This window comes from Theropithecus gelada, chromosome 11 (genome assembly GCF_003255815.1).
Source record: "Theropithecus gelada isolate Dixy chromosome 11, Tgel_1.0, whole genome shotgun sequence".
NCBI classification, from domain to species: domain Eukaryota; kingdom Metazoa; phylum Chordata; class Mammalia; order Primates; family Cercopithecidae; genus Theropithecus; species Theropithecus gelada.
Window position 1 is genome coordinate 87,556,898 of NC_037679.1, and position 26,589 is coordinate 87,583,486.

A 26,589-nucleotide genomic window follows, 5' to 3' on the forward strand; every position below is an offset into this window, starting at 1 on the left:
TTCTTTAAAGATGGTGTATTAGTCCATTTTCACACTGCTGATAAAGGCATACCCAAGACTGGGCAATTTACAAAAGAAAGAAGTTTAATGCACTCACAGTTCCACGAGGCTGGGGAGGCCTCACAATCGTGGGGGAAGGTGAAAGGCATGTCTCACGTGGCAGCAGACAAAAGAAGAGAGCTTGTGCAGGGAAACTCCACTTTTAAAAACCATCAGATCTCATGAGACTGACTCACTATCATGAGAGCAGCAAAGGAAAGACCTGCCCCCATGTTTCAATGATCTCCCACCGGGTCCCCTCCACAACACATGGGAATTCAAGATGAAATTTGGGTGCAGACACAGCCAAACCACATCAGACAGCCATATGGCATTCCCCAAGAAAACAGGGATTCCAGACACAAGAAGAAAACTGATACTGGGAAGCGAGCATCCTCTGCTGGGTGCTTTCCGGGTTTCTGTACCGGCAGGAAAGGGAACAAACTTTTCTAAGGACTTTTGATAACATGGGTAGGCACAGAAAGGGGGTTGCCAGAGCTGTAAAGCAAGCACAACTTGGGTTAACCCACCTGAGCAGCATGCTGGGTGCTCACAAAGGAAAAAGTCCTTTCCTCAGCCAAACATCTAGTGACCGCTTCTTGTCACAGAAGAAAACTAAGAGATGTTGGATGCTCATATATTCATGTTAAATTCATCATCTTTTCTCTTCTTCGAAGATAGATATTTAAGAATAGCAAAGAACATGCAGGGAAAAAATAAGAAATCCTACCTTTAAAGTGTGTGCAGCTGTTGGAGAACCACACGAAGCATACACAGGATAGGATATGCATCTGCTTTGTTTTCAGCCAGCCAAATCAGGCAATAGTAGCTCTGTTGCCAAGGGAAGCTCTCTTAAGGCAGCATGTTAATTGCACAACTAATGTGTGAGTACAGTCTCCCTTATTTTACAAAAAAAAAAAAAAAATCTAGTAAACCTAAAATACATGTGACCATCCCAAAGATCTCATCTCCCTTCTACTCCTCTTAGGTAATCACTTTTGTAAGTGTGATTTACTGTTTATAATTTTTTTCTAAACATTTATATGTGTGGTGAGTACATATTTACACACAAACACACATAAATATATACATATATACAATCATAGTGTTGTGTTTCAGTTTTTTGTTCTTGTTATTGTAACGTAATTACATTAAATTTATTAATATTTTATGGTAATAATAGAATACTAAAGATCATATTTAAATATACATTTCATTCATTTTAATGTATTAAAATTAATATAATATTAAGCTATACTATTATATAAATATTAATATCACTATAGTTGTTTTAACGTAATTGTTTTAGCATAAATCATATGTTCCTTGTGTGATAATGGTGTAATAATGGTAACGATCTACACAATATCCACTCTCGCCTCCTTCCTTACTTACTGAATACTAAACTTGTTGGAGGTGGCAGTGTGCCCAACTAAAAATACAGATGCTTCTCTACCTATGATGGGGTTATGTGCTGATAAATCCATCATAAATTGAAAATATTCTAAGTTTGAAAATACATTTAATACACCTAACCTATGACACATCACAGCTCAGTCTAGCCTACCTTAAACACGTTCAGAACACTTACATTAACCTACACCTGGGGAAAATGATCTAAAACAAAGCCTATTTTAGGAAAGAGTGTCGAATGTCTCATGTCATTTATTGAATATTGTTCCGAAAGTGAAAAGCAAAATGGTTGCATGAGTATTCAAGGCACAGTTTCTACTGAACGGGTATCACTTTCACGCCATCATAAAGTGGAAAAATCCTACGTTGCAGTATCCTAAGTTGAGGACCAAGTGTTATCTCCTTCCCAGACCCCCTTGTAGTAGGTGCAGTTATGAGCCAGGATGGCAAGAATGTATAGACTGATGTTCACTGAGTTACCTGAGCTAAAAAGAAAAAAAAAGAAAAAAGAAAAAAAAAAAAAGTTAAGTAAATAGACTTACCTAATACAGACATTTTGCCCTTACTTTGTTTCTCCTGGAACTCAGATGCGATGGTTCCATGGGTAGCAGCTTCGTTGTGGTCACAGGCATGAAGCCCTTTAGTAGAGTTGGTGGTCCAGAAAGATACATGGATGCGGGGTGCTTAGTGAATTCACGAAGCCGTTGAATAAGCTCTGGGTAGTGTTTCTCTAAAGTTCTGTGGGGGGAAAAAACTACAAAGAAAACGTAATTATATTATCGTGGTTATTTGTTTTTACGTAATTAACATTGTTTTCACCCAATAACACATCTTGGAGATCTTTCTATGCTAATACGTGTAGTTCTCCTTTCCAGCTGCTTCCTAATAGTAGTAAAAAATTAATAGGTAGTTGTAAGTGGGAGTTGAACAATGAGAACACATGGACACAGGAGGGGAACATCACACACTGGGGCCTGTCGGCGGGGTGAGGGGCAAGGGGAGACAGAGAATTACAAATGCTTGCATGCATTAGACAAATGCCTAATGCCTGTGGGTCTTAAAACCTAGATGATGGGTTGATGGGTGCAGCAAACCACCATGGCACGTGTATACCTATGTAACAAACCTGCACGTTCTGCACATATATCTCAGAACTTAAAGTAAAAAATATATATATATTAATAGGTAATATTTTTGAGGACCTACTATGTGCCAGGCATGACTGAGCACTTTGTATTTAGTAAGTTGTTTCATCTTCAAAATGGTCCCGAGAGGAGTGTGCTGTTATGAAGCTCCTTCTACAGATGGGAACAGGGGCGCAGACAGGCTGAGTGAGCACCCACCTTCACAGCTAGGAAGTGGCCAGGCTGCGTGTGATGGGAGCCCGGTAGGCTGGCCTGGAGCTGCCCTCTCCACAGGGCCCTATCCTCTGTCTCTCTTCTCTTTCTTTCTTGACTGCGTTCTCTCCTGGGGTTTGCTTCAGGCAGTTTATTGTGGATAGGCTCTTCTATTATTTCCTATCCGGCGCAAAGCTGCAGTGGACACCTTAGCCACGTCTGCCTGTACCCAGGAGTGGGAGTGACCCTAGGGGAGCCACTGGCCAGGGAGCATCTTAGGGCAGCAGATGGCACTCAGAGGCTTCAGTGGCTTCCAATCAGGTGCCCCCATCACACATCAGCAGCTCTGATGTGCTACTGCTCCCCGCAGCCTCACTGGCCCTGGGGTAGGGTAGCCTTCTAGTAGCTGGGCTCAGGACATCTCTCTGCCCCTCCCGCATGGGTAGAAGGTGGTTTCTTCCCCTTCCTCCAGCTAACTGTGTCTCCACCTGTGTCCAGGGACCATAGGGTTTGCTTGACCTGAAGGCATTGGTCCCATAATGGAGAGAGAAAGGTCTGGGTGGGGCTTCGCCGTGTGTCTTCTAACATGGTTCATTCCATCTGCCTTGTGAGTGACGTTTTTTGTGGTTTGTGAGTTTGCAAAGGAAGGCGCATCTTTCTGGAACAATTGCAACCGTCAGGGGCCTTCAGCACCCAGCTGCAGCAGCGTAGCAAGGCAGGCAGCAGGGAAAGGTCATACGAGGGGGTCTCTATTCCATAGGGAAACTTACAAACCACCATTAAACAAAGCGGAAGAGTGGGTCTGCTTTTTGCTCTTACTGTGGGTTCACAATTTGAAATAACAAGTTGGTTCCCATGGAGGTGGACTGCTCTCGCCCCTCCCCTTGGGACATTGCCTCCTCCAGGGCACCTCCCTCTTCTGCGTTCCAACCTTGCCCTCCTGCAGTTTGGAGTCCTCTTGCTTCTCTCCTCACATGGCCACCTTCTACTTCTAAATAATGATTAGGGTGCAAGTCTGCCCTCACCTGTCATATCATATGCCCATGCTGACTTCTTCCCATCTGAGCCCTTCCCTATTGCGACAGGCCACCTCCCCTCTGCTCAGCCTCCCATGAGTTTGGTAAACACGGTTTAATTATCTGTGTGCTCCCTACAGAAGCAAGGCAGCATGGGGCACAGACAAGCCTCTTAGTTAATGTTGATGGAGGGAAGACTGTTCCTTATCCTATCCCTCTGTTGATTTTTTCCCCCGATTAACGTTAAGACTGAGATGGATGTCTTGCCGATACAATATTAAATAAGAACCGCGATAAGCTCAGGGGCCTCATCCATCAGACAAGATGCTGAGCATCAGTCAGTTAAGAATGATAAGAAGACATCTCAGGCTGGCTCAAACCATGGAGGAGAAAAGTACAGGGGCCTCCAGCTTCAGGCGCTGCTGGATTCAGGGGCTCCATCTCCTGACCTTTCTTTCCATGATGCTAACTGTACATACTTGCAAGCTGGCATTCAGCATCTCTAGACTGACCTGACATCAGCCAGTGATAGTTCTGCAACCTTTGTGTCTACCGAGGACTGACACTCTCTCTGCACAGGGAAAAATGGAGCCAGAGTGAGATACAGATTTGAAATAAAGCCTAGGTCCTTTTGTAGTCCGTAAGGGTGATGATTGGGTTTTCACGCTCATGTGTGAGACGTGTCTCCCTCAGACCTTGTTATGATGTTGGCACCTTGCCCATCTGATGTGAAAAATAAGAAATGAATAAAATTTAAAAATACGTAACATGAAGCCTGTGCTCTGAGGCTGGATAGCGCAGAAGTGAGCACAGGGATCCTGAGTTCAAATTCTGATTTCAGAATTCTTAGCTGTGTGACCTTGGCTGAATTACTCAATCTCTCTGGGCTTCAATCTCTGTATGTGAAAATTAGAGATAATAAAAATACTTCATGCATAGGGTTGTTGAAAGTACAAAGAAGCCGATATATGATAGGTAGCACCTGGACCGACACGGTGCTGACTGATGGTTTTACTGTTGTCCTCCTCCTGTCTTGTCCTCCTCCTGCCTGTCTTCTCCTCCTCCTGCCTGTCTTGTCCTCCTCCTGTCTGTCTTGTCCTCCTCCTGTCTTGATAATCCAGGTGTCACAAGGATAAAAGATTTCACCTCCCACTTAAGGGATATTTTTCTCCATTGACTGTTCAGAATTCTCCCTTATAATTCCCCATTCCCTCTTGGAAAGCTCAGTTTAAATGTCCTTTTCACACGTTAAAGGCTATAAAATGAAAGAGAAAATTGATTTTATCTTCTGGTGTATTCTTTTCTCTTTTTGTTTACTCAACCATCAGGAAAGCATTTTCTACTTTGTCCCCTAAGACTTGTCATTAATATAATCATTCTAAATGCTGGTATAACCAAACAAAACTACAGATGCTAACTAGCAAGCAGATGAAACTTACATGTGGGGGGAAAATGTGGATGACTCAGTGGTACATACAAGTTTTTAATTATCTGTAATTAGTGGGAAAGAAAATATGTGGACTATATTAAAAATAAGCTCTTTATTTTTGAGGAAAAAGACCATCATAAAGAACAGGAATGCTCTCCTTTTTATTTATATGAATTGAAATAATTGGGACTCTCAGGATTAACGTAAGTTTCCATCATAAATAATGCCACCATCTGTGATAAATGGATGCCTCTCTCTTTGAATAGATGCAGCGAAACATTCTCAAACCATATGCTATGTGAGCGGCAAATGCAGATATTTAAATTCTGCTGCAACATGCTTATATTATACAACTCTAAACCCTCCTGATTTTTTTTTTCTTTTTGGTTTCCATTTCCAAACTGTTTTGGAGGCATAGTAAAAAACATGTTTACATTTTGAATCAAAGAGGTAAACCCGGTCTGTAATTCAGATTGTAAAATGCGCGGAAGAAACACTAAGAAAGCTCTCCTATGCACTAAACACGACTCAGAAAGGCTTCCTCTCTCTCAGGGGTCCCCACACCATGGCCTGTGGGTCAAACCCAGCCCACCACCAGTTTTGGTGTAGTGGCCTGAAAACTAAGAATTTTTTTTACATTTTTATGTCTTTAGATAGTTGAGAAAAAAATTGTTTGATAGAATGGTAGTCTTTTTGACGTGTGAAATTCAAATTCTAGTGTTTAAAAGGAAAGTTTCTTTGGAACACAGATAGAGCCATTTATTTACATTGGTCTCTGCCTGCGGTCACAGAGGGTTGAGGAGTTGCAACGGAGACCGTTTGGCCCCGAAAGCCTGAAATATCTACTGCCTGGGCCTTTACAGAAAAAAGGATGCTGACTCCTTCTTTATATGAACTGCGAAGCAGAGTTACTGCAGTTTGGATGAAGTAAGGTGTGTCCTTTTAGAAGCTTTTGTCTGAAGGTGAGAGCAAACCCTGGCGCACTGAGGAAGTCCGCTGGCTCACATGGCTGGGAGGGCAGCAGCAAGGTGAGATCCAGGCCAGCTTCTCCCGGGCCCCTCACTGGGCCAAGCCCTGGGATAAAAGCACGGTCCCTTCCCTCACTGTGCCCGCCCATGGCTGAGCGTGTCTCTGGGCACTCATGCATAGACTCCAGATGGATAACAGTATTTATGGGGAGACTTGCTCACGCATAATACTAACAGTATTTATGGCCCCTGGGGTGAAAGGCGTTTGCTAAAGAGTGAGGGACCTTCTTTCCCAGAAATCCTGACACCCTTCTCCTCATAGGTCCTTGGCCCAGTTTGGCCTAGGGCAGGGCTTTCCCAGCCCAGCACAGTGATCTTCGGGGCTGGATGATTCGGTGGGTGGGCTGTTCTACGCAGTGTAGGATGCTGAACAGCATCCCTGGCCTCCGTCTGCACACTAGATGCTAACAGGATGCCCCCAACCCCATTCTTTTTTTTTTTTTTTTTTTGCAGGGTTGGGGACGGAGTCTCACTCTGTTGCCCAGGCTGGAGTGCAGTGGTGCAATCTAGGCTCATTGCACCCTCCGCTTCCTGGGTTCAAGCGATTCTCTTTACTCAGCCTCCTGAGTAGCTGGGCTTACAGGCACGCACCACCATACCTGGCTAATTTTTGCTTTTTTTTGTGGAGATGGGGTTTCACCATGTTGGCCAGGCTGGTCTCAAACTCCTGACTTCAAGGGATCCACCTGCCTCGGCTTCCCAAAGTGCTGGGATTACAGGCTTAAGCCACCACACCTGGCTGCCCGCCCCCCTGCCGCCAGCCCCATTCTTAACAATGGAAAAAGTCTCCAGACATTGTTAAATGTCCCCTTGGGAGCAAAACTGCCTGTGTTTGAGGATCACGGGTTTAGACCTATGTGTAACTGAACCAGGTAATGGGAATGAGCTTGGAATTGCCCTGTTTGATTTAGACCAGGGATTGGCAGACTACAGACCATGGGTCAAATCCAGCCCGTCACCTGTTTTGGTACAGCCTGCAAGCTAAATATGGTATTTACATTTTTAAAGATTATGTAAGTACCTATATAATACTGATTTTTGTCTTCTAGCCTGCAAAAACCTAAGATATTTACTACATGGCCCTTTAAGAAAAAGTTTGCCAACCCCTCGGTTAACATCAGTCATTCTCAACCCTCACCTTTATGAGTCACGAAATGAAATAATTTGATAACCTATATATGTACATAATTAAAAACAAATCAGAATAGTGCTCTGTCATAGGGAGGAAAAATAATTCAAGGTAAAGTAATATTTTAACAGGTATATCTAGAAGACCAAATGAAGTGGTCAGGTACTTGCTCCTGTATTTGGAGTCACCGTGGGTGTGTCAGCCACAGTTGCAGACTGGTGCAGCTGTGTTGGAGCAAGTTGAATTTCACACGCAGATTGGGCATTGTGGATGTAATTTTCGAAAAGGGCCAACAACTTTTTAGATAAGTTTCGTGAAAGTCCGATCTCCACCCCAGTAGTTGCAATTCTAGAACACATACAGTGTGTGAAATCATTGCCCTTCTCCCAATTCTTTAGAGGATGTTTAAGATCTGCTCTTTGCTTGGATCACTGTAGGTGGGTTCCTCACCTCTGTGAATGTCCAGTGGGGCAAAGCCATGCAGAATCTGGGCAATTCTTTGTGGTTTTAGAACGGTCTCGTGCTGTGCAGAGAACCTAGCAGAGCTGGCTGCTCTCTACACGCCAGTGGTGTTCCTCCCTGCAGTCATTGTGGTGATCAAAAATGCCACCTTCCCCAAAGATGTTTCCAGCCCTATTGCCAGAGGCTGCAAATATGTGACCTGCCTGGGGAAACTGCAAACTTTGCAGATGTGATTAAGGGAAGGCTCTTGAGATGGGGGATTATCCTGCATCATCCAGGTGGCCCTGATGTCATCACAGGGGTCCCTGTAGAGGGAGGCAGTAAGTCAGGGGTGAGAGAAGCTGCCAAGGTGCTGGCTTAGAAGAGAGAGACTCCAAGCCGAGGAATGCAGGTGACCTCCAGAAAACGGGAAAGGAAACAGATTCTTTCCTGAAGCCTCCAGAAGGAACACAACCCTACTGACACTTCGAGGAGTTTTTTTGTTTTTGTTTTTGTTTTAGCTTTTATTTTAAGTTCAGGGGTATATGTGCAGGATGTGCAGGTTTGTTACATAGGTAGCCATGAGTCATTTGGGTTTGTTGTACAGATTATTCCATCACCCAGGTATTAAGCCCAGTATCCATTTAGCTCTTTTTCCTGATCCTCTCCCTCCTTCCACCCTCCACCTCCGTTAGGCCCCAGTGTGTGTTATTTCCCTAGTGACACTTGGATTTTAGACTTCTGACCTCCAGGACTATATAAAAAGAAAAAAACAATGTGTGTTGTTTTAAGCCGCTAAGTTTGTGGTAATTCGTTCCAGCAGCATAGGAAGCTGACACACTGTCCCTTAGAGGAGCACCTGTCCTGGGAGAGCCCCGGCCTGAGCCAATCAGAACCCACCTGCGGATGGACCTGGGTTCCAAGCCACGTTGTGGGTGGTCAGCAGGGGAGGGCAGGCGGAGGCTGTGGAGGAGTTGGCCACATGGCCACCAGGCAAGCCGCTGGCTGAGCTTAACTTGCGGAAACACTGACACCATGCAGTTAAAGCAGCCCGTGTTAGATTTATAACTTCGCCTGGGAAATATTTCCCTCTGTGCCTACCCAAGGCACCCTTCTTGTGCTGATGAAGTTCAAGATTCTGAAGATTTTAGAGCATTTGTCTTTGAAAGGCACAGCTCCTTTGCTGTACTTCTAGGAGTCTGACTGAGTCGCCTCTGAAAGTGATTATGGAGCTGGAGCTCTCCCAGAGAAAAGGGGGGAAATATCCCCCCAGGGGCTCAGAGGGGAATATAAGTACCTGCTCTTTTAAAGGGGAGTTTGACGGTTATGAAATTGCAAACCGCGCTATGTAATTTCAGCAAAGGATATTCGGGGTTTGTTCAGAAGAGGCATTGAAATCAAATAATCCATTTATCAAGGTGCCTTTTGTTTCAATAAAAAAGAAACAATGAGCCAGATTTAGCAGAGAGAGACGTTCTGTGTCTGGGGAATGTTAATAAATCACCAATGGAGAGAGGAAAAAATATTCAGGTTGGCTTGTGTTTCAAGTAAGCTGCAGTGACTTGGAAGGAAAATCCAATCAGGGCTCTCCTTGAGGCGTATGGAGAAAGGCAAGTCCTGTTTTGCAGGTGTCTGATATCATGTGAGTAAACCAGAGATGTCTGATGCAGCAGACACCTCCGAAGACCTGAAAAGAGCCGTTTCCCTTAATTTCAGATTTTTCTTTCTCACATAGACATCACCCAATTTTTTTTTCATATATGGATGTCACCCTTCCCCCACCATTTCTGCAGTTTTTAAAGCTTGTTGCTATAACTGATGAACATATTTGAAATAATGGTCATGATAATGATAATAGCAACAGCAACTCCTAATTGTTAAGCATGCTGAGTGCTTAGTGTATTGCTTTAAGTGAGATGGTCTTATGTGATTCCCACCATTGACATGAGGATTCTGAGGCTCAAGAGTTTAAGGTACTTTCCAAGAAACAAAAACAAAAAAATCCTCCTCTAAGAAATTGTGGGACAAGGATTCATGGTTGAACTTCATGTCACTCCATGAACTCCTAACCACTGTGATACATTTCTTCTTTCTAGGCTGGAGAAGGCTTTGATGAAAGTCCTTCCCTTGTTTCTCCTAGGTATGTAATATCCGACAAACTACCTCAGGCTTCCTATGTGGATCAAGTTAGATCAGGGTTTGTCAACCTCAGTGCTATTGAGATTGTAGGTTGGATAATTATGTGTGGCGGGGGCACTGCCTTGTGCATTGTAAGATCTTTAGAACCATCCCTGGCTCCTACCAACTAGATGTCAATAACAACCCCCTCCCAGTTGTGACAACCAAAAAATGTCTGCAGATGTCACCAAGTGTTTCTCAAGAAAATCACCCTTTCCTGAGAAACCCCTACTTCGGTGCTGTTCTGGAAAGTCCTTTGCACACCCTAAATCAATTCCGCTTGTGCCTGTCGATTATTTCAAGGGGTGTCATTTTTATTTTTATCCAATTCAAGAGGGAAGCAGGACCTAGTATTTTTACCAAGGTACATTTGTGGGCATCCACTGCCTGCCCCATTTAGAGTAACCCCTGGCTTCATCCCATCTGCCTGGATGGACTTCCCAGTCCTCACATGCTGGGATCCTGAGCTTTCCCTCCCCAATCTTTTGGTTATGTTGTTCTTCATCCTAGAATTCTTGCCGTTTTCCATTCAACCTCTGCAGGTCCTACCCATCCTTTATGTCCCAGCCTAGAGAACATCAGCTCTAAAGAATCCATCCCTGGTCAACACGTCTGAAAGTGGGCATTGTGATGAAGGCAGTGCATCGTGATGAAGGCAATGCATCATGTTCATGGAAAGGCTCATTTTCCCAGTGTTATCCTGTCTGGGCACTGAGTGATGTGGCCTTGCCATATTCCATTCAACCTCCTCAGGTCCTACCCATCCTTTATGTCCCAGCCCAGAGAACATCAGCTCTAAAGAACCCATCCCTGGTCAACACGTCTGAAAGTGAGCGTTGTGATGAAGGCAATGCATCATGTTAGTGGAAAGGCTCATTTTCCCAGTGTTATCCTGTCCGGGCGCTGAGTGACGTGGCCATCTCCTTTGTCCACTATCTCAGAATCTCAAAAACTCAATTTCCGGCAGCAGCTTTGTGGTAGAGTTCTCTGATGAACAACCGACGGAGGACACAATATCCCCAACACTGACAGGCAAGTACAGATAAAGAAAATGGGTAAACAGGAAGAGAGACAGCAGTGAACGTGCTGTCCGCATGGAGGCCAGATAGGCAGGTGCAGCTGTCAGCTACTCCCCAGCCTTTCTCCCGTGGCCTTAGGAAACCAGCATTGGACTTTTCCAGGGGTATTGTTTCAGGTCAATAAAAATGACTCAATTATCCTATCTTTCTGGGAGATGTTGGTGCAAGCAGATGAACTGGAGTAAGAGGAAAGACACTGGTCAGAACTCACAATGCTGTGGCAGCCCTGGGATTGTTTCCTTGCTGTCAGGAGATAATGTTTCCAGGAGAAAACACACAGCAAAGGCTGGCAACCACCTCTGATTCCTTAATCTGCTACCTCTGGGCTTCCCAAGATAAGAGGTGAGTTTAGGGGGCATATACAGTGCTGCAGCCTGTGACGGTGCAGGTGGACCTTGCACAGCTTTGTCGGGGAGCCCTTCACATGAGCATCTCTGTGGTTGGCTGTTGGAGATACCTGGACATGGTGCGAAATCACCTGTTCAACCATATGAGAAAGTGGGAATTTCCTGCTTAATTGTTTGAATTATTCTGAGTCTATCTAAGAGAAAATCTCATTTTGTAGCCACTGCCTCTTCGGCACCCAACGCTTGATAATCTCCCTGCTTAACAAAGAAATGGCAAACTATGGCTCAGAGCTATAGACAGGCAGCAATTAGGGGATATGATCTTGGTTTTTTACTTACAGTAAGATTATTTAAACAAAATTATTCATTGATATTAGTACATTATTTTCCATTCTAATTTATAAAGTTATCAATTATCAGTAAGCTCCTGGACTGATTAACAGTGCATACATTATCTGGTTCATGTCATGAGAGTGAGGGAGGTGTGAAGCTTAGGAAACACCACCCTCAGTTGAAAGCTCTGTGTACAGGCAGTCTTGGGCATGTATGTACTCAAGAAGTTCTTGGTAAATTATCAGCAGCCCTATGGACAGGTGCTAGTGCATTATTTTATTGGGGAAAGGAATAATTGTTCTTGTCTGCTGCAACAATTGTTAGTTTACTTCTAGGTGACCATATGCTCTAAAAGTAGGCAAATGTGAGGCAAAGAAGGTACTTACATGAAGGGAAAGTTTCCTCAGCACCTCTGATGCACTGACACTGAATGGCTGCAGAGAGTCGCCATCTCCCGGTACTGTATGCCAGAATGTCCATGGATATTGGCTGCAATTCTTCCTACCACACGTGAGAAGTTCTGCCTTCCAACAAATGGTGTCTACATTTTCCCTCATTGTTCACCTTACGGCTGTGTTTTGTGAAGTGGCTTCTTCCCCCATCTGGCTTGCTTCATGTTTGGGCTGTTGGTCAAACTTCATGCATTTCTCAAGTGTTGCATGAGTCGTCACTGAGTCACATGGTATTCAAGACAGGAGGGCACGCTGCTGGATAAACACACTATCCTTTTCTCCCATGGAGCTTCCAGTCTGTTAGGGAAGATGGTCATTAACCAAACATGCACACAAGCAAATATAAAATTACAGCTGTGTGAAAAGATATAAAAGAGAGGTGCATGGTATTTTGGGAGGGACACTGGACCTCTTGTGGAAGTCAGGGAGGCTTCCTATTCATAGAAGAGGTGAGGTGGATCTGGAAACTGAATGGAAATTAATTAGGCAGAAGGAGTGGCCATGTTTGAGACCCTGGAGATATGAAGGAGCAAGATGTATTTAAACTTCGATAATAAATTTAAAACTCTGGAACAAAGATGTACTAAGATATAATTAAGCTATAACACTGCTTGCACCCTTATTATGAGTCAGAGACTTGCTGAACACTTTGTAGGCATCATCTCAATGAATCCTCATGCACCTGGGAGGCAGGGAGTAGAGCAAGGTGAGCCCTGTTGCCAAGTGGACCAGAACCTCTGGAACCAGTCAGCCAGGCATGAGTTTAAGCTATGTCACTTACAACTAGGAGATCTGGGGCAACATTATTTACTTTCCCTATTCCTCAATTTCCTCTTCTATAAGAAGTGGTCATCATGATACTTACCCCATGAGATGGTTGTGAAGAACTATTGAGATTCCACATGTAAAGCATTTAAAAACACACCTAGACCATGGTGATATAGTTTGGCCTTGTCCCCACCCAAATCTCATCTCGAATTACATCTCCCGTAATCCCCCCATGTCATGGGAGGAACCTGGTGGGAAGTAATTGAATCCTCAGAGTGGGTTTTTATGCTGTTCTCATGATAGTGAATAAGTCTCACGGGATCTAATGGTTTTATAAGGGCAGTTCCCCTGCACACACTCTCTTGCCTGCCACCATGTAAGATGTGCCTTTGCTTCTCCTTCACCTTCCACCATGATTGTGAGGCCTCCCAGTCTTGTGGAACTGTGAGTCCATTAAACCTCTTTTTCTTTTATAAATTGCCCAGTCTTGGATATTTCTTCATAGCAGTATGAAAGTGGACTCATACATAGAGTCAATTCTTGATGACTGCTGGCTGCTCTGTCAGGGATTGTCTCATGATGAAACACCCTGAAATGTGGAGACTTAATCATGTACAAGGCCTCCTGAGTCTCAGGGCTTCTGATCTTGGCTGAACTTGCTCACTTGTTTGGGGCTGGGCGTGGGCTGCCTGATGCAGGATGGCCTCAGCTGGGATCACACCGCTCCTCTCCATGTGGTCTTTTCTCCAGGCTGGCCCAGGCTTGTTCTTCTTCCTACTATCAGGCGTCCAAAAGAGGCAGAGTGGAAATGTGCAAGGCCCCTTGAGACCTGGGCCCAGAAGAGGCACGCTGTCATTTCTTCCATATTCTCTCGGCCAAAGCAAATCACAAGGCAGCCCAGATTCAAAGAGTGGGGAAATTGACTCCACCTCTTGATGGGAGAACTGCAAAGTCTCATGCAAAGGTTGTAGATAAGTATGTAGATACAGGAGATGGGATGCCATTTTATAATTACTCTTCCATTGTTATTATGATTATGCTACATACCTAGATCAACCAGTCTCAATCTCTCTCTCTCCTCTTTATGGAAATTGAAGCTCCCTTAGCCACTGTACAAGGCCTTGCTCCTTTCTTTATGGTGTCTGTCACTTTTTGACTCAAGTCAAATCCCCCGTGAGCTGGAAGAATTCAGAATGAGGCTCAACAGGAAGGGATGAGCTAGGCTTCACTTCACTTCATCCCTTCTCATTTTTCCTCATCTGAAGGATAAACAGGGACCTGTTCAAAGAATGGAAGAACCCTAAGACAGGAGGCAAGACCACAAGCCTACTCCATCTGTATTTTATAGAAAATAAACTTACTTTAAAAGCAAACGGGTTTCCTTTAGACGTTTTTCCCATTAAGAGAAGGAGAGAAAAGGAATCTTTATGTGTAAGAAGAATGAAGAATGACAAAACAGTTTGTTGACAATGCTTTCTGTTGGCGAAGGCCCCCACTGCAGATGGGCCTGGAGTCCTGTGCCCCGCCCCTTCACAGAGCCCTTGGCTCATAACCTTCTCCAAACAGATGAGTCTCTAAGTCCCTACACTTCAAGATTTAAGAGGATTTTTTTGGATTGGGATAAATACCTCAAAATAAAAGCATCAGACGTGGCAATTTGTCTGTTGGTTTTTACAAACCATGACAAGTTGCCTAAATAGTCCGTGTTTAAGGACAGAGAGCCAAAGCTCTTTCTGGAATGTCGTACCTCGGCAGGGCCTTTTGCGCATGTTTTAAGCTGATTCTGAAATTAGGGGGTTAAAATGGAAGTGCCGAGCCATCCCTAAAGAGAGGGAGGCAAATGTGCCCTTGTTGCTGGTGACCCCAGAACAAGGCCTCTGGGCTGAGAACTGGAGAGAATGTTATTTCTTTGAAAAGCCATCTTGACAATCCAAGTCCATTTGGCTGCAGCACCAAAGGCAGCTTTGATCTGCTCGCCAGTGTCCCTGCCGGGAAAAGGATTAGGGTCCTTCCAGAGGACAGCAGAGCCAGGCTGCCCCATATGCTGGCGTGTTGCGCAGGCTGCACTGAGAGGAAGGGACAGGAGGGAAGGCTGGAAAGGAGGAGAGAGCAACTCCCATCTCCTCTGTCAATATACGAATGCAGTCTTGTTTGGGTTTTCTGGGGGTTTTAAAAGGCAGAAACAAGGAGATGGGCTTTCTTGGGTTTTCAGAGTTAGACTTGGGGCAATTGAAGTTTCTGGGTCATGAGTGTGTAGCAAATTCTTAGCCATGCCCTCATGTAGCATAAGCCCATGGGGGATCTTTGCAAAGAAAAAATTCAAACAGCGAGGAGGCTGCTGGTGGTCCTTCTGTTGATATCAGGGATGGTTACAAAAAACCCTGGAAACGAGGGGTGATATGCTGTGCTTTCCTACCTTGAGGTTGAGCCTGTGAGCCCCCAATATTCAGCGACTTAGCCAGCTAAATCTTGTAAATCAGGAATCTCAAACTCAAAGGCACCTGAGGGACAAGCAGGCAGCTCCATGGCGCACAGTGGGCTGAATGTAGGATGACAGCAACACTGGGGCTGTAAGTCACCTCCTCCCATCATCGCCATGTGGGGAGAAAACCCAAATGTTGCAAGTTCCTTCCATGTTCAGAGACAAGCTGGAAACCCAGAGACTCCCCAGTTTTTAAAAATTGAGTTTCACTTTATAAAGATTTTTTTTAAAAACACTGTGGGCCAAGCAAAACTCATCTGCAGGCTGGGTGGAGCCCCAGGGTGAGCAGTCTGCGATGTCAGGTCTGAACAGATGCAGAGCCCAGAGCCAAGTGGTTTACACCCCCATTGGTATCGCCACTCGGTGTGCTGAATCTCAGGAGGGGGCCAGAGGGATCTGAGCCTTGGAACTGGGCTCCCACCCAGTGGGGAGAGGGTGACACGCTTATTCATTCTGCTAACTCGTTTTACCTGGAAAAGTTAATAACAAACACTTTCTCCCCAGCTGAGAAAGAAGACGATGATGACAAGATAGTGTCTTTGGTGATCAATGACTAAAAGTCACTCTTCACCCAAATGGGTCAAGATTATCAAAGAATCTAATGAATTTAGGAATAATAATATGGTGGGCATTAACTCATTATTTCTGAGTAACATGAGAAAAATGGCTTATCTTGTTACTATTTTTTCCAACAAATGAATAAACATAAACAGCAAAATCTCTAAGGGAGATATGAGGAATTTAAAAAAGACCAAATATGTGTCCAAAATTGGATTAGTTCTCCCTTACCCTCCTTCAGTGTGGTTTTGATATTCATTTGAAATATAATTAAGTTCATTTCTTTCCACTTGTGACCAATTCAGGGTTTTTACTTACCCGTGTTGATACTATTATCATATGTCAAACATTAACATGATTCCAAAGGTCAGAACTATACAAAAAAGATACACTCTCCATCTTTCCTCCCCATCCTCAACCCCCTTTATTTCTGCCTGGTTCCCACCCAACACCTGTTGATAACCAACCTTATAGACTCTGATTTCTTGTGTGTTCATGTGTGTTACATGAATGAGCAAATACATAGACATTTTCTTATCTCCCTGGTATGGTTTGGCTTTGTCCCCACCCAAATCTCACCTTGAATTGTAATAATCCCCATGGTTCAAGGGCAGGACCAGGCGGAGATAATTGAATCATGGGGTTAGTTTCCCCTACATTGTTCTTGGGGTAGTGAGTAAGTCTCACAAGATCTGATGGTTTTGTAAATGGCAGTTCTCCTGCACAAGCTCTCTTGCCTGCCACCATGTAAGACATGCCTTTGCTCTTCCTTTGCCTTCCTCCATGATTATGAGGCCTCCCAGCCATGTGGAACTGTGTGTCCATTAAACCTCTTTCTTTTTCAAATTTCCCAGTCTGGGGTATGTCTTTGTTAGCAGTGTGAAAACAGACTAATACACTCCCCTTCTTTCTTACACAGAAGTTAGTGTAGTCAGATAGCCTTCTGCACCATGCTTTTTAACTTAGCAATATATTTTTGAAAGCACTCCAAATTGCTTCATACAGATCTTATTCCTTTTTTTTATTGCAGCTCATGATTCTCTGCTGTGTGGATTTACTGTAGTTTATTCAACCATTTTTCTACATAGAGGTATGAAGGTTGTGTCAAAATATTTTGCATTTAAAACCAATTCTGAGGCCAGGCATGGTGGCTCACACCTGTAATCCTAGCACTTTGTGAGGCCCGGGCGGGCAGATCACAAGGTCAGGAGATCGAGACCCTCCTGGCTAACATGGAGAAACCACGTCTCTACTAAAAATACAAAAAAATTAGCCAGGCGTGGTGGTGGGCACCTGTAGTCCCAGCTACTTGGGAGGCTGAGGCAGGAGAATGGCGTGAACCTGGGAGGTGGGGCTTGCAGTGAGCTGAGATCGCACCACTGCACTCCAGCCTGGGTGACAGAGCGAGACTCCATCTCAAAAAAAAAAAAAAATAAAAAAGTGTTGCAATAAATGATCTTGTGTGTATGTGTTTTCTAATTGCCAGAGGTGTATCTTCAGAGTAGATTCCTAGAAGTAAGATGAAAGAGTCAAAGAAAAATGCAAATGTAATGCCAAGTTCCCTTCCGGAAAGGTCGTACCACTTTTCATTCTCAGGAGAAATACACTAAGACTGCCTATTGCCTGTCGACTTCCCAACAGTGTGTGTTATACTTGGTCATTTTTGTCAGTCTTATAGGTAAGAGGTGGTATTTGTAGTTTTCATTTGTATTTCTCTAATTGTGAGTGATGCTCATTAGTTTTGAATATATATATCTATATATAAACAATTTTAATATATTTTTGTGACTATCTGTTCATATCCTTTACTCACTTCTCTCTCAATTTTTAAAAATCTTTTTCCTCAAATTTCAAGATCTGTATATTAGGGCCATTAGCCCTTTTAATGTGATACATGTGTTGCAAATATTTTCTCCCAGCTTGTCATTTTCCTTTTTACTTTATGGTATTTTTGTAATGCAATTTTTTAAAATTATATAGGCAAATTTTTTAAATTGCATTTAGATTTTGAGTCATAATTGTGAAGCTCTTCCTACAGCCAAGTTATAGAGGAATTCATCCATGTTTTCTTTAGTGCTTGAAAGATATAACTTCTTTGATTTATATTGCTGATCCATTTGAAGTTCAGTCTTAGGTATGGTGTGGGGTGTGGATCTACTTTTTTCTTAATGGTTGTACAGTTTTCCTAGCACCAATGATTTAAAAGTCAACGTTTGCAGCAGAGGTGGTGGCTCATGCCTGTAATCCCAGCACTTTAGGAGGCCAAGGTTGGAAGATTGCTTGAGCCCAGGAGTTCAAGACCAGACTGGGCAAAATACTGAGACCCCATCTCTATTTTAAAAAAATAATAATTATAAAGAATAAAAAAAAGGCTATGTTTACCTCCGGATTTGAGATGCTACCTTTATCACTGACTAAACTTCCATATATTCTTGGGTTTATTTATGGACTTTATACATTGGCCTGTTTTGCTATTTATGTACCAGTGCCATTAAGTACATTTTAAACTCATGCCAATTATTCATAAAATACCCACTTTACTCCTATAGGTAATTTACCATCATTCTGTTAAGTTGAACTCTATGAAATTGCCACCATTCAACGAATCTTACTCTACAGAATTCTCGTTTTCACATGTTTCAACCTAATATAAGTCTATGCATAATTCATAGACCATGTAGAATCGTTTTAATGACTTATTCCAGAAAGAATATAAAAATTCTAGCCAAGTGGACTTCAGATTTTCTATCCCCCGTTTCTAAATGGCTTACAGACCTAACAGCTAATGAGCAGCCCATTAATCATCCTGTCTTTGATTTTTTCTTTTCTTTTTCCCTTTTTAGTGATAGAGGGTCACGGGGTCACAGACAACATACAGCGATTCTCCTCACTGCCACCTTACCTACCTGTGAGCTACCACATCCTCCGAGCAGAGACCTCCTTCTTCCTCAAGGAAGCCGGCCAGGACCTGCTGCACAACGCCAGCCTGCAGTCGAGGGTGGAGTCCTTCTTTACCTACAAAACCAGGCAGCCCCCAGTGCTCAATGCCAGCTACGGACCCTTTTCTGTGGAAAAGGTTGTGCCTCTGGACTTGATGTTGACTTCAAACTTTTTAGGTCCAACCAGTAAGTTTAGTTTTGATTGGAAACTGAAAGCCCACATCCTGCGGGACAGAGTCTACCTGAGCCGGCCCAAAGTGCAGGTTCTGTTCCACATCGTGGGCAGAGACTGGGACGACCGCAGCGCTGGGGAGAAGCTGCCCTGCCTGAGGCTCTTTGCTTTCCGAGAGACCAGAGAGGTGCGGGGCAGCTGCCGGCTGAAGGGGGACCTGGGGCTGTGTGTGGCCGAGCTGGAGCTCCTGTCCAGCTGGTTCAGTGCCCCGACGCTGGGTGCCGGGAGGAAGAAGTTCGTGGACCAGCCGGAGGGGACCCCCGTGGAGCTCTACTACACCGTGCACCCAGGAAACGAGCGAGGGGACTGTGCCGGGGGTGACTTCAGGAAGGGCAACGCCATCCGTCCAGGAAAGGATGGGCTGGAGGAAACCACGTCCCACCTGCAGAGGATCGGCACGGTCGGCCTTTACCGGGCCCAGAACAGCGCCCAGCTCAGCGAGCTGCGTTTGGATGGTAACGTGGTCATCTGGCTGCCTTCCAGGCCAGTCAAGCAGGGAGACGTGGTCACCGCCTATGTCACCATCTCCAGCAATTCCTCCGTGGACTTCTTCATCTTGAGGTAGGTGCCATGCTTGTCCCTGCTCATCTTTGGCATGGCTGGTGTGAGACTGGGTTCCATGCGTGGCAGATAGATATTCAGGAAGCGTCGATTTTCACGATCTTCAGGCACTGCTCAGCATTAACAGGGGAAGGCAAATTATGCACCTGCCCACATACTGTCAACAGCTCTCCTTCCACCGTGGGTTATGGAGGGAAGAAGAGGCAAAGGGTGGGCGGAAGTTATATCCAAAAGGATCTAGACAGAGTAATCCGCCTCTCTAGACCTTCAGTTATCCTCACACGTGGAGAGGGATGTGATTCTTTTTCTGCTGTGGATCCTTTGTTGTGATATCATTGGAGTTGCATGATTGAAAGTCCATGTTCAAGAAGCCCAAGAAAAGGCAGAGGAGTGATGCGATCTCACTTTGGGTATATATGTGGAAAGAGCCAAGCATAGTACCTTTTTTTTTTTTTTAATTAGGTGATGTTAAATGTTGCCAGTTAGTGTCTGGGAGGCCTTAGCGCATGAATTAAGCAACAATTAAGCAAACATGCCGGACATAAAACTCTTCAGCAAAGGTATTCCATCTTGTAAAACAAATAAACAAAGCCGCAGGATAATCCACCTACTGTCACCATTGCAGATTCAACAGAGAGCAGCATCCAAGCTCTAACAGGGCTGCTCTGTCACTCTGTATAATGATTCTAAAATTTGGTACAGGAGCACATGTTTTCTGAGGATAATTAATACTGGGGTAAAATTCATTTAAAGCAAATCCTCTTAAAATGTGGACTAAACTGTCATAATAATGAAAAAAGTATTTGTTTGAAATTTGTTTAAAAAATAAATTGGATAAAAATAAGCGTTTTTTTTCCCGTTATGGTTAAGGAGTTAGGTTGTAATTGCAGCTATGTTTTGTTAGAATTCTCATCAGAGTAAAGCCTTAATCACATTTTGAATGAGTGGCTTGGAAAAATATTTGATTTGCAAGCTAGAATGATAGCCTATCACACCATGTTTCATTTCTGTTTAACTTTTGTAATATGACTATAAGGATGCTTATTTTTGAAGTTTTTTTGTTTTGCTTGTTTTTGTTTTTTCATTTATAAAAAGGTTCAGAGGTTTCCATTACTTTCTCATCCTAGTCCTTCAGATTTAAATAACTGTCTTCTAAAGTGTACATCTTGTCATCGTCTTTGTAGTTTTTCCTTTCAATTTTTAAATGAACTAATTTTGCAGATCTTCATTTGCCAGTGTTTTTTGGATATGCTTGGAGGACTGTTATGACATCTCTTTCAGCAATGTCATGAAATCCTACGTCTTTTTATGAGATTTATTGTACAAAAGATTCGCATGGCACTGGCATTGTGAACCTTGGTGGTCAGTGAAGGACGTGCTGGGAAAGGACAGGTCTCGCTGTCACTGTATCCGGAGCTTATTGAAAGTATCATGACCTTGTCACTGAGGGGCCAGGAAGCCAATATTCAGATAAAAAGATCTGAATATTGTGTTTGTTTCCCCCTGACTTGGATTCAAAAAGATACTGATCAGCCGGGCACAGTGGCTCACGCCTGTAATCCTAGCACTTTGAGAGGCTGAGGCGGGTGGATTGCCTGAGCTCAGGAGTTTGAGACCAGCCTGGACAGCACGGTGAAACCCCGTCTCTACTAAAATACAAAAAATTGGCTGGGTATAGTGGCGTGTGCCTGTAATCCTAGCTACTCAGGAGGCTGAGACAGGAGAATCACTTGAATCTGGGAGGTAGAGGTTGCAGTGAGCCAAGATCACACCACCGCACTTCAGCCTGGGCAGCAGAGCGAGACTCCATCTCAAAGAAAAAAAAAAAAAGATACTGATCTGGGAGATCTGAGTTTGATTTTTGGTAAGTCCCCTTTGCCCCCTAAGTTTCAGATCTATCGTGAAATAAATGCAACTATTTCTGACTTTGGAAGCTGGAGACAGAAAGACGGGGAACTGATGTCATGCTAAGTCGTTGTAGAATTTTAGCGTCATCATCTTCCCCCTTGCACTTCGTTCACGTTCCTCTTCGGGAAATGTAGGCTCTAGTGTCTACCAAGGTAGGCGCAAGCCGAGCCACCTGGGTCCCTAGGTCTGAGGTGCACAGCCTTCCAGTTGCACCTGGAAGGGATGCTTAGACAGGGCTCTTCAGAGAGGAGGATCTGTTTTCTGAGTTTTTCATCACAAAGAGAGTCATGGTGGTGGTGAGCAAAGGTCTTCCAACCAGCTGACCTCAATTCTGATCCCATCTCTTACTTACAGCCTTTTACTTGTGATGATAGGCAAGTTAACTAACCTCTGCGTGCCTCAGTTTCCTCCTGTCGAAAGCAGATGTAATTATAGTACCTGCTTCCATGGGTTGTGAGGATTCAGTGGACTAATATTTATTTGCAAGGTGCTCCTAACAGTGTCTGGTGCACTGAAACTTCTCTGTCAACATTGACTATTACTAACAGGGCTGTTTGTAAACACCCATCAAACCTTCAATAAGCATTGAATTCTGTCTTCGCAGTAAGTGGACATTGTGTGTTGTGTAAAACAACTACTAAATTTATTCTGAAAATTCTATTATTCCCATTATCCTATGATGTTGTTTAAAGGGCAGTGTCTTTGTATAGTGACAGGAGCGTTTGTAGCACAGAGGTTACTAATGGCGTGGTTCTGGGGGTAAGACTTAGTCACACGAAAGGGCACTGCTTAGTGCTGTCAAGGGCAGCAGCTCTATTCCCTCCCTTCTGATCTTTCCCGTCACAGATCAAAGTCCTGGGTAGAGAAGATCCGCCTCACTCCCCGTTCACCAAGATATGGCACGTGTTATATTTCCTTACCTCAGGTTTTACATTCGAAGCAAATTTCCTAAGAGCTAAAAGCAATTGCTCATGAGAAAGTCTGAGCAGCAGAGTTTCCCCAAACACATGTGCAAATGCCAGTCCTTGTGTCTCAGGCGTGTCGGAATTCAAAGAATAGGGAACAAACCAACCATCTGAAGACCCGTCTTTGAGGTTCCTTCTTATTCTGAAGATGGAATTTCAGTAATTAAAAAGGGACGTTATGGACGGCATACACATTTCAGAGTCTTGGCTTAATTTGAGTTGCCAAAATGATCAGCAGGCAACAAAGTGTCAACTGGAATTTTGCTCTGTGTGGAGTCTCTCTGTTTCTCTCCTTCCCTTAATCTCCCTCTTTCTCTCCCCCTCTCTCCAATTCTCCTGTTTTCCCAACATGGCTGAAGGTTTTTCTTTTACAAAATTAAGGTTTTATGTTTTTAAATAAGTACAGATTTGTAAGCAGTTCCAAAAATAATACAGTGATCTTCCATAGACCCCTCCCCTAGCTTCCACTGGTGGTAACACCTCATATAATCATAGTACAATATTGAGGCCAGGAAACGGTCATTGGCATAACATTATTAACCAAACCACAGAGGATGTTTGGGTCAGAATGTAGGTCTTAGGACACCTTCTCTCTTTCCAGCTTATTTGTGACTGAAGACATTTTCAAAGGCAAGGAAGTTCAGTTGGAAGAATTAGTTCCTTGAACACCTGCCCAAGTCTCTCAGTGTCCATTAGGAAAAGATGAGCTCAGTCTGCTTCTCCTGTTTTTGTTTGTTTGTTTGTTTAGGGAATACAGAGAACTTCCTTCCTGTGCAGAGACGCCATCTTTGCAGGCCCCTAGATACGTTGAGTGTTTCTGTATCATCAATGCAATGTGCAGGTATCCAACCACGCCCATTTGCCAGGCATTGTTCTACAGCAGTGAATGAAACAGGCAAAACTTCCTGCGCGAGTGAAGCTTATGTTCTAGTAGGCAAGATAGACATAATCAAAATGTGCGTGTGTGCCAAGAAGTGACACAACTGAGGGGTGTAGTTAGTACAGCCTCCAAGACTGCATGCCCTTCTTTCTGAATCTAGTATTTGCCAAGAACCCTGTAGGTATTTGAGCACCATCTGCCTTAAGCTAGACAACATCCGAGAGGCCCTCAGAGAGCTTTGCCTCCAGCCAGCTGGTAAAGACAGAGTCCCTGGAGTTCCATCCTGCATAAAATGAGCTTTATGAACGGCACACTCTCCAGGGTGGGTGGGAAGGCTCTGGACTTCTGTGTGTTGGCTCATAGCACAATGCTAGACACTAAGCGCCATGGAATTGCAGAGTGTACACAGGCTTTGTGTTCAGTTGTCGTTCAGTTCTTATAATGTTACAATGAAAAGTCTTGTTTTCTGCTAGCATACCTCTAACTCTAACATCCTGAGAGCCCCTACTTATCTTGGTTTTTTTTTTGTTTGTTTGTTTTTGTTTTGTTTTGTTTTGTTTTGTTTGGCAAAAAGAAAGACAGGTCACTGTCTCCAAGCCTTCTCCTTTTCTAGCTGGAATTTTAAAACTTTGTTCTGCTTTCATTGTTTATAGTTATTTTCTTTTGATAGCCCAAATACTAAACAAACAAAACAGTGGTTTTCCATTTTCACTGTGGATACAATATTTCTTTTCATTCACTTGACAAGTATTGACTCAATTAATATGGACTGACCCCTGCCCATTTGTCAGGCATTGTTCTACAGCCCTGAATGAAATCGGCAATGCTCCCTGCCTATGTGAAGCTGATTTCCTAGTGGGGGAAGATAAAAACAATCAAAATTGGGCTGGGTGTGGTAGCTCACACCTGTAATCCCAGCACTTTGGGAGGCCGAGCTGGGTGGATTGTCTGAGGTCAGGAGTTCAAGACCAGCCTGGCCAATGTGGTGAAACCCTGTCTCTACTAAAAATACAAAAAAATTAGCTGGGCAGGATGGCGGACACCGGTAATCCCAGCTACTTGGGAGGCTGAGGCAGCAGAATGGCTTGAACCTGGGAGGCGGAGGTTGCAGTGAGCCAAGATCATGTCAGTGAACTCCAGCCTGGGTGACAAGAGTGGCACTCTGTCTCAGTAATAATAATAATAAAATAATAATAATAACCAAGTAAATACAATAGATAGTGATAAGTGGCTTAGGAAAAAATGGACAAGGGAGGAAGAATGGAAAGTGCTGAGAATACAATTTAAGGGGACAGTCAAGGCAGGCTTTGTTGAAAAAGTGGCATTTGAATCAAGTGTGGTCTTGGCAGGGAAACATGTGCAAAGGTCCTGGGGATGCTTGCTTGGTCTGTTTCAGGAACAGTAAGGAGACAAATGTGGCTGAAACAGAATGGAAGATAGGAGAGGTTGGGGGAGGTGAGCTCTGAGGGGAGCTGGGATTCACATCACCTTGGACTTTGTGAGCTGTTGTAAACACTTTTATACCAGGTGAGATGAGGACTACTGGAAGGTTTTGAATAAGGAATGTCACGATGTAACTTATTTTTATGTATTGCAGTAATCTAGGTGAGAGAAGGCAGAGGCTTGGATCAGGATAACAGCAGCAGAGGTGTAAATGAGTGTCCAGATTCTGGATTAATTTTAAAGCTAGGACTGATGAGATTTGTGGGCACACTTGTGTGAAGGAGGCACAGAGCATCAGGACGCTGGGATGAAGGACAGAGCTGCCATTCTGTGATGGAAATCCTGTGGGAGAGGCAGGTTTTCCCTTCCTAGATAGTGTATTATAATTTTAATTTAATTAAAATGTACTTTAATGCTTAAAATCATTGTTTTAAGGAAAAAATATTCAAGAAGGAAATAATATAAGAGGATGTACACAGATGTGGGAATAATAGTGAAGTTGGTCTCACTGAAGTTTGGGAACCAACACTGTATTTTTTTCATTGCAGTAGCTTTAGGGGGTGTAAGTGGTTTGGGGCTATAGGGATGAAGTACACAGTGGTGAAGTCTGGGATTTTAGTGCCCCTGTCACCCAACTCGCGTACATTGTACCCAGTAGGTAACTTTTCATCCCTGAACAACCTCTCACCCTCTCCCCTTCTGAGTCTCTAGCATCCATTCTAGCACTCTATATGCCTCTGTGTACACATAGCTAATTGCAGAGATATGGAATCAACCTAAATGCCCATCAGCCAATGAGTGCATAAAGAACACGTGGTGTATATATCATCCAGATCTCTCCAGCTGCCTCCACCTTTGGCTGCTGGTTAGATCACAGGAGAAAACCACCCAGGACACAGAATGTTGGATCACCGAGGTCCATTGCTTGTTCTTTTCTATTGGGAAATTCGTGGAGGACAGGCAGGGAGACCTTGAATAATCTCTCCTCACTGAGAAACCCAAAGACTTTCTGTCTTCCATGGGTCTTTGCACAGTGGCTTCACTGAGAGGGCCTGGACTCCTTGGAAATATTTATGGGACTAATAACATACATGTAAACTTGGCATGAACCTTCTTGGCAAGATCATTTTCACAAAGGACAGTCTTCCATGAGCAAAAAGAAGCAGACTGAATTTTGTCTGCAACTTCACAAAGTGAATTCAAAGGCAACCCTTGCTTTATAATCAAATTAGTTCATGAGCCCCAAAAGTCAAGGTGTGGAAGATGGAAACTTTGTTTCTTGTAGCTATGACGTTATTTTGGAAGCCTATTTTAAGAAATAAAAAATAATTACCAACATAAATGAAAAACACATATGCAGATAGGTTTTACAAATATGAGTGTGTTGACTCATGAGGGTAAGCCCTTTTTCCATCTCTCTGTTCACTGCTATATCCCCAGCCCTTGGTGTATGACTTGGCACAAAATAAAGCCCCAGTAAACATTCATTGAATAAATGCAAAACCAAATGCCTAATATCAAACCTATTTCATAAACATTCCTTTTCATGGATGTTTTCTTTCAAAATTAACTGAGCCTTCTTGAAATAAAGATCAGGATTCCTTAGAGAAAGCGTAGGCATTATTTACTTTT

The 26,589-nt window shown here is 43.7% G+C and overlaps 1 protein-coding gene and 1 non-coding gene across 2 annotated transcripts in view; both read left to right on the forward strand.

Moving 5' to 3' along the window:
* TMEM132C (transmembrane protein 132C) overlaps positions 1-26,589 on the forward strand; it is a 429,974-nt gene that overhangs the window by 123,214 nt on the left and 280,171 nt on the right. Inside the window, exon 2 of the mRNA XM_025402559.1 lies at positions 18,873-19,761. Within this exon, the coding sequence (XP_025258344.1) occupies positions 18,873-19,761 (889 nt within the window). The remainder of the gene's footprint in view (positions 1-18,872; positions 19,762-26,589) is intronic.
* On the forward strand, positions 4,431-4,534 carry LOC112635709. The gene has a single exon (XR_003122042.1). It is a non-coding gene; the product is annotated as a small nucleolar RNA U13 (small nucleolar RNA).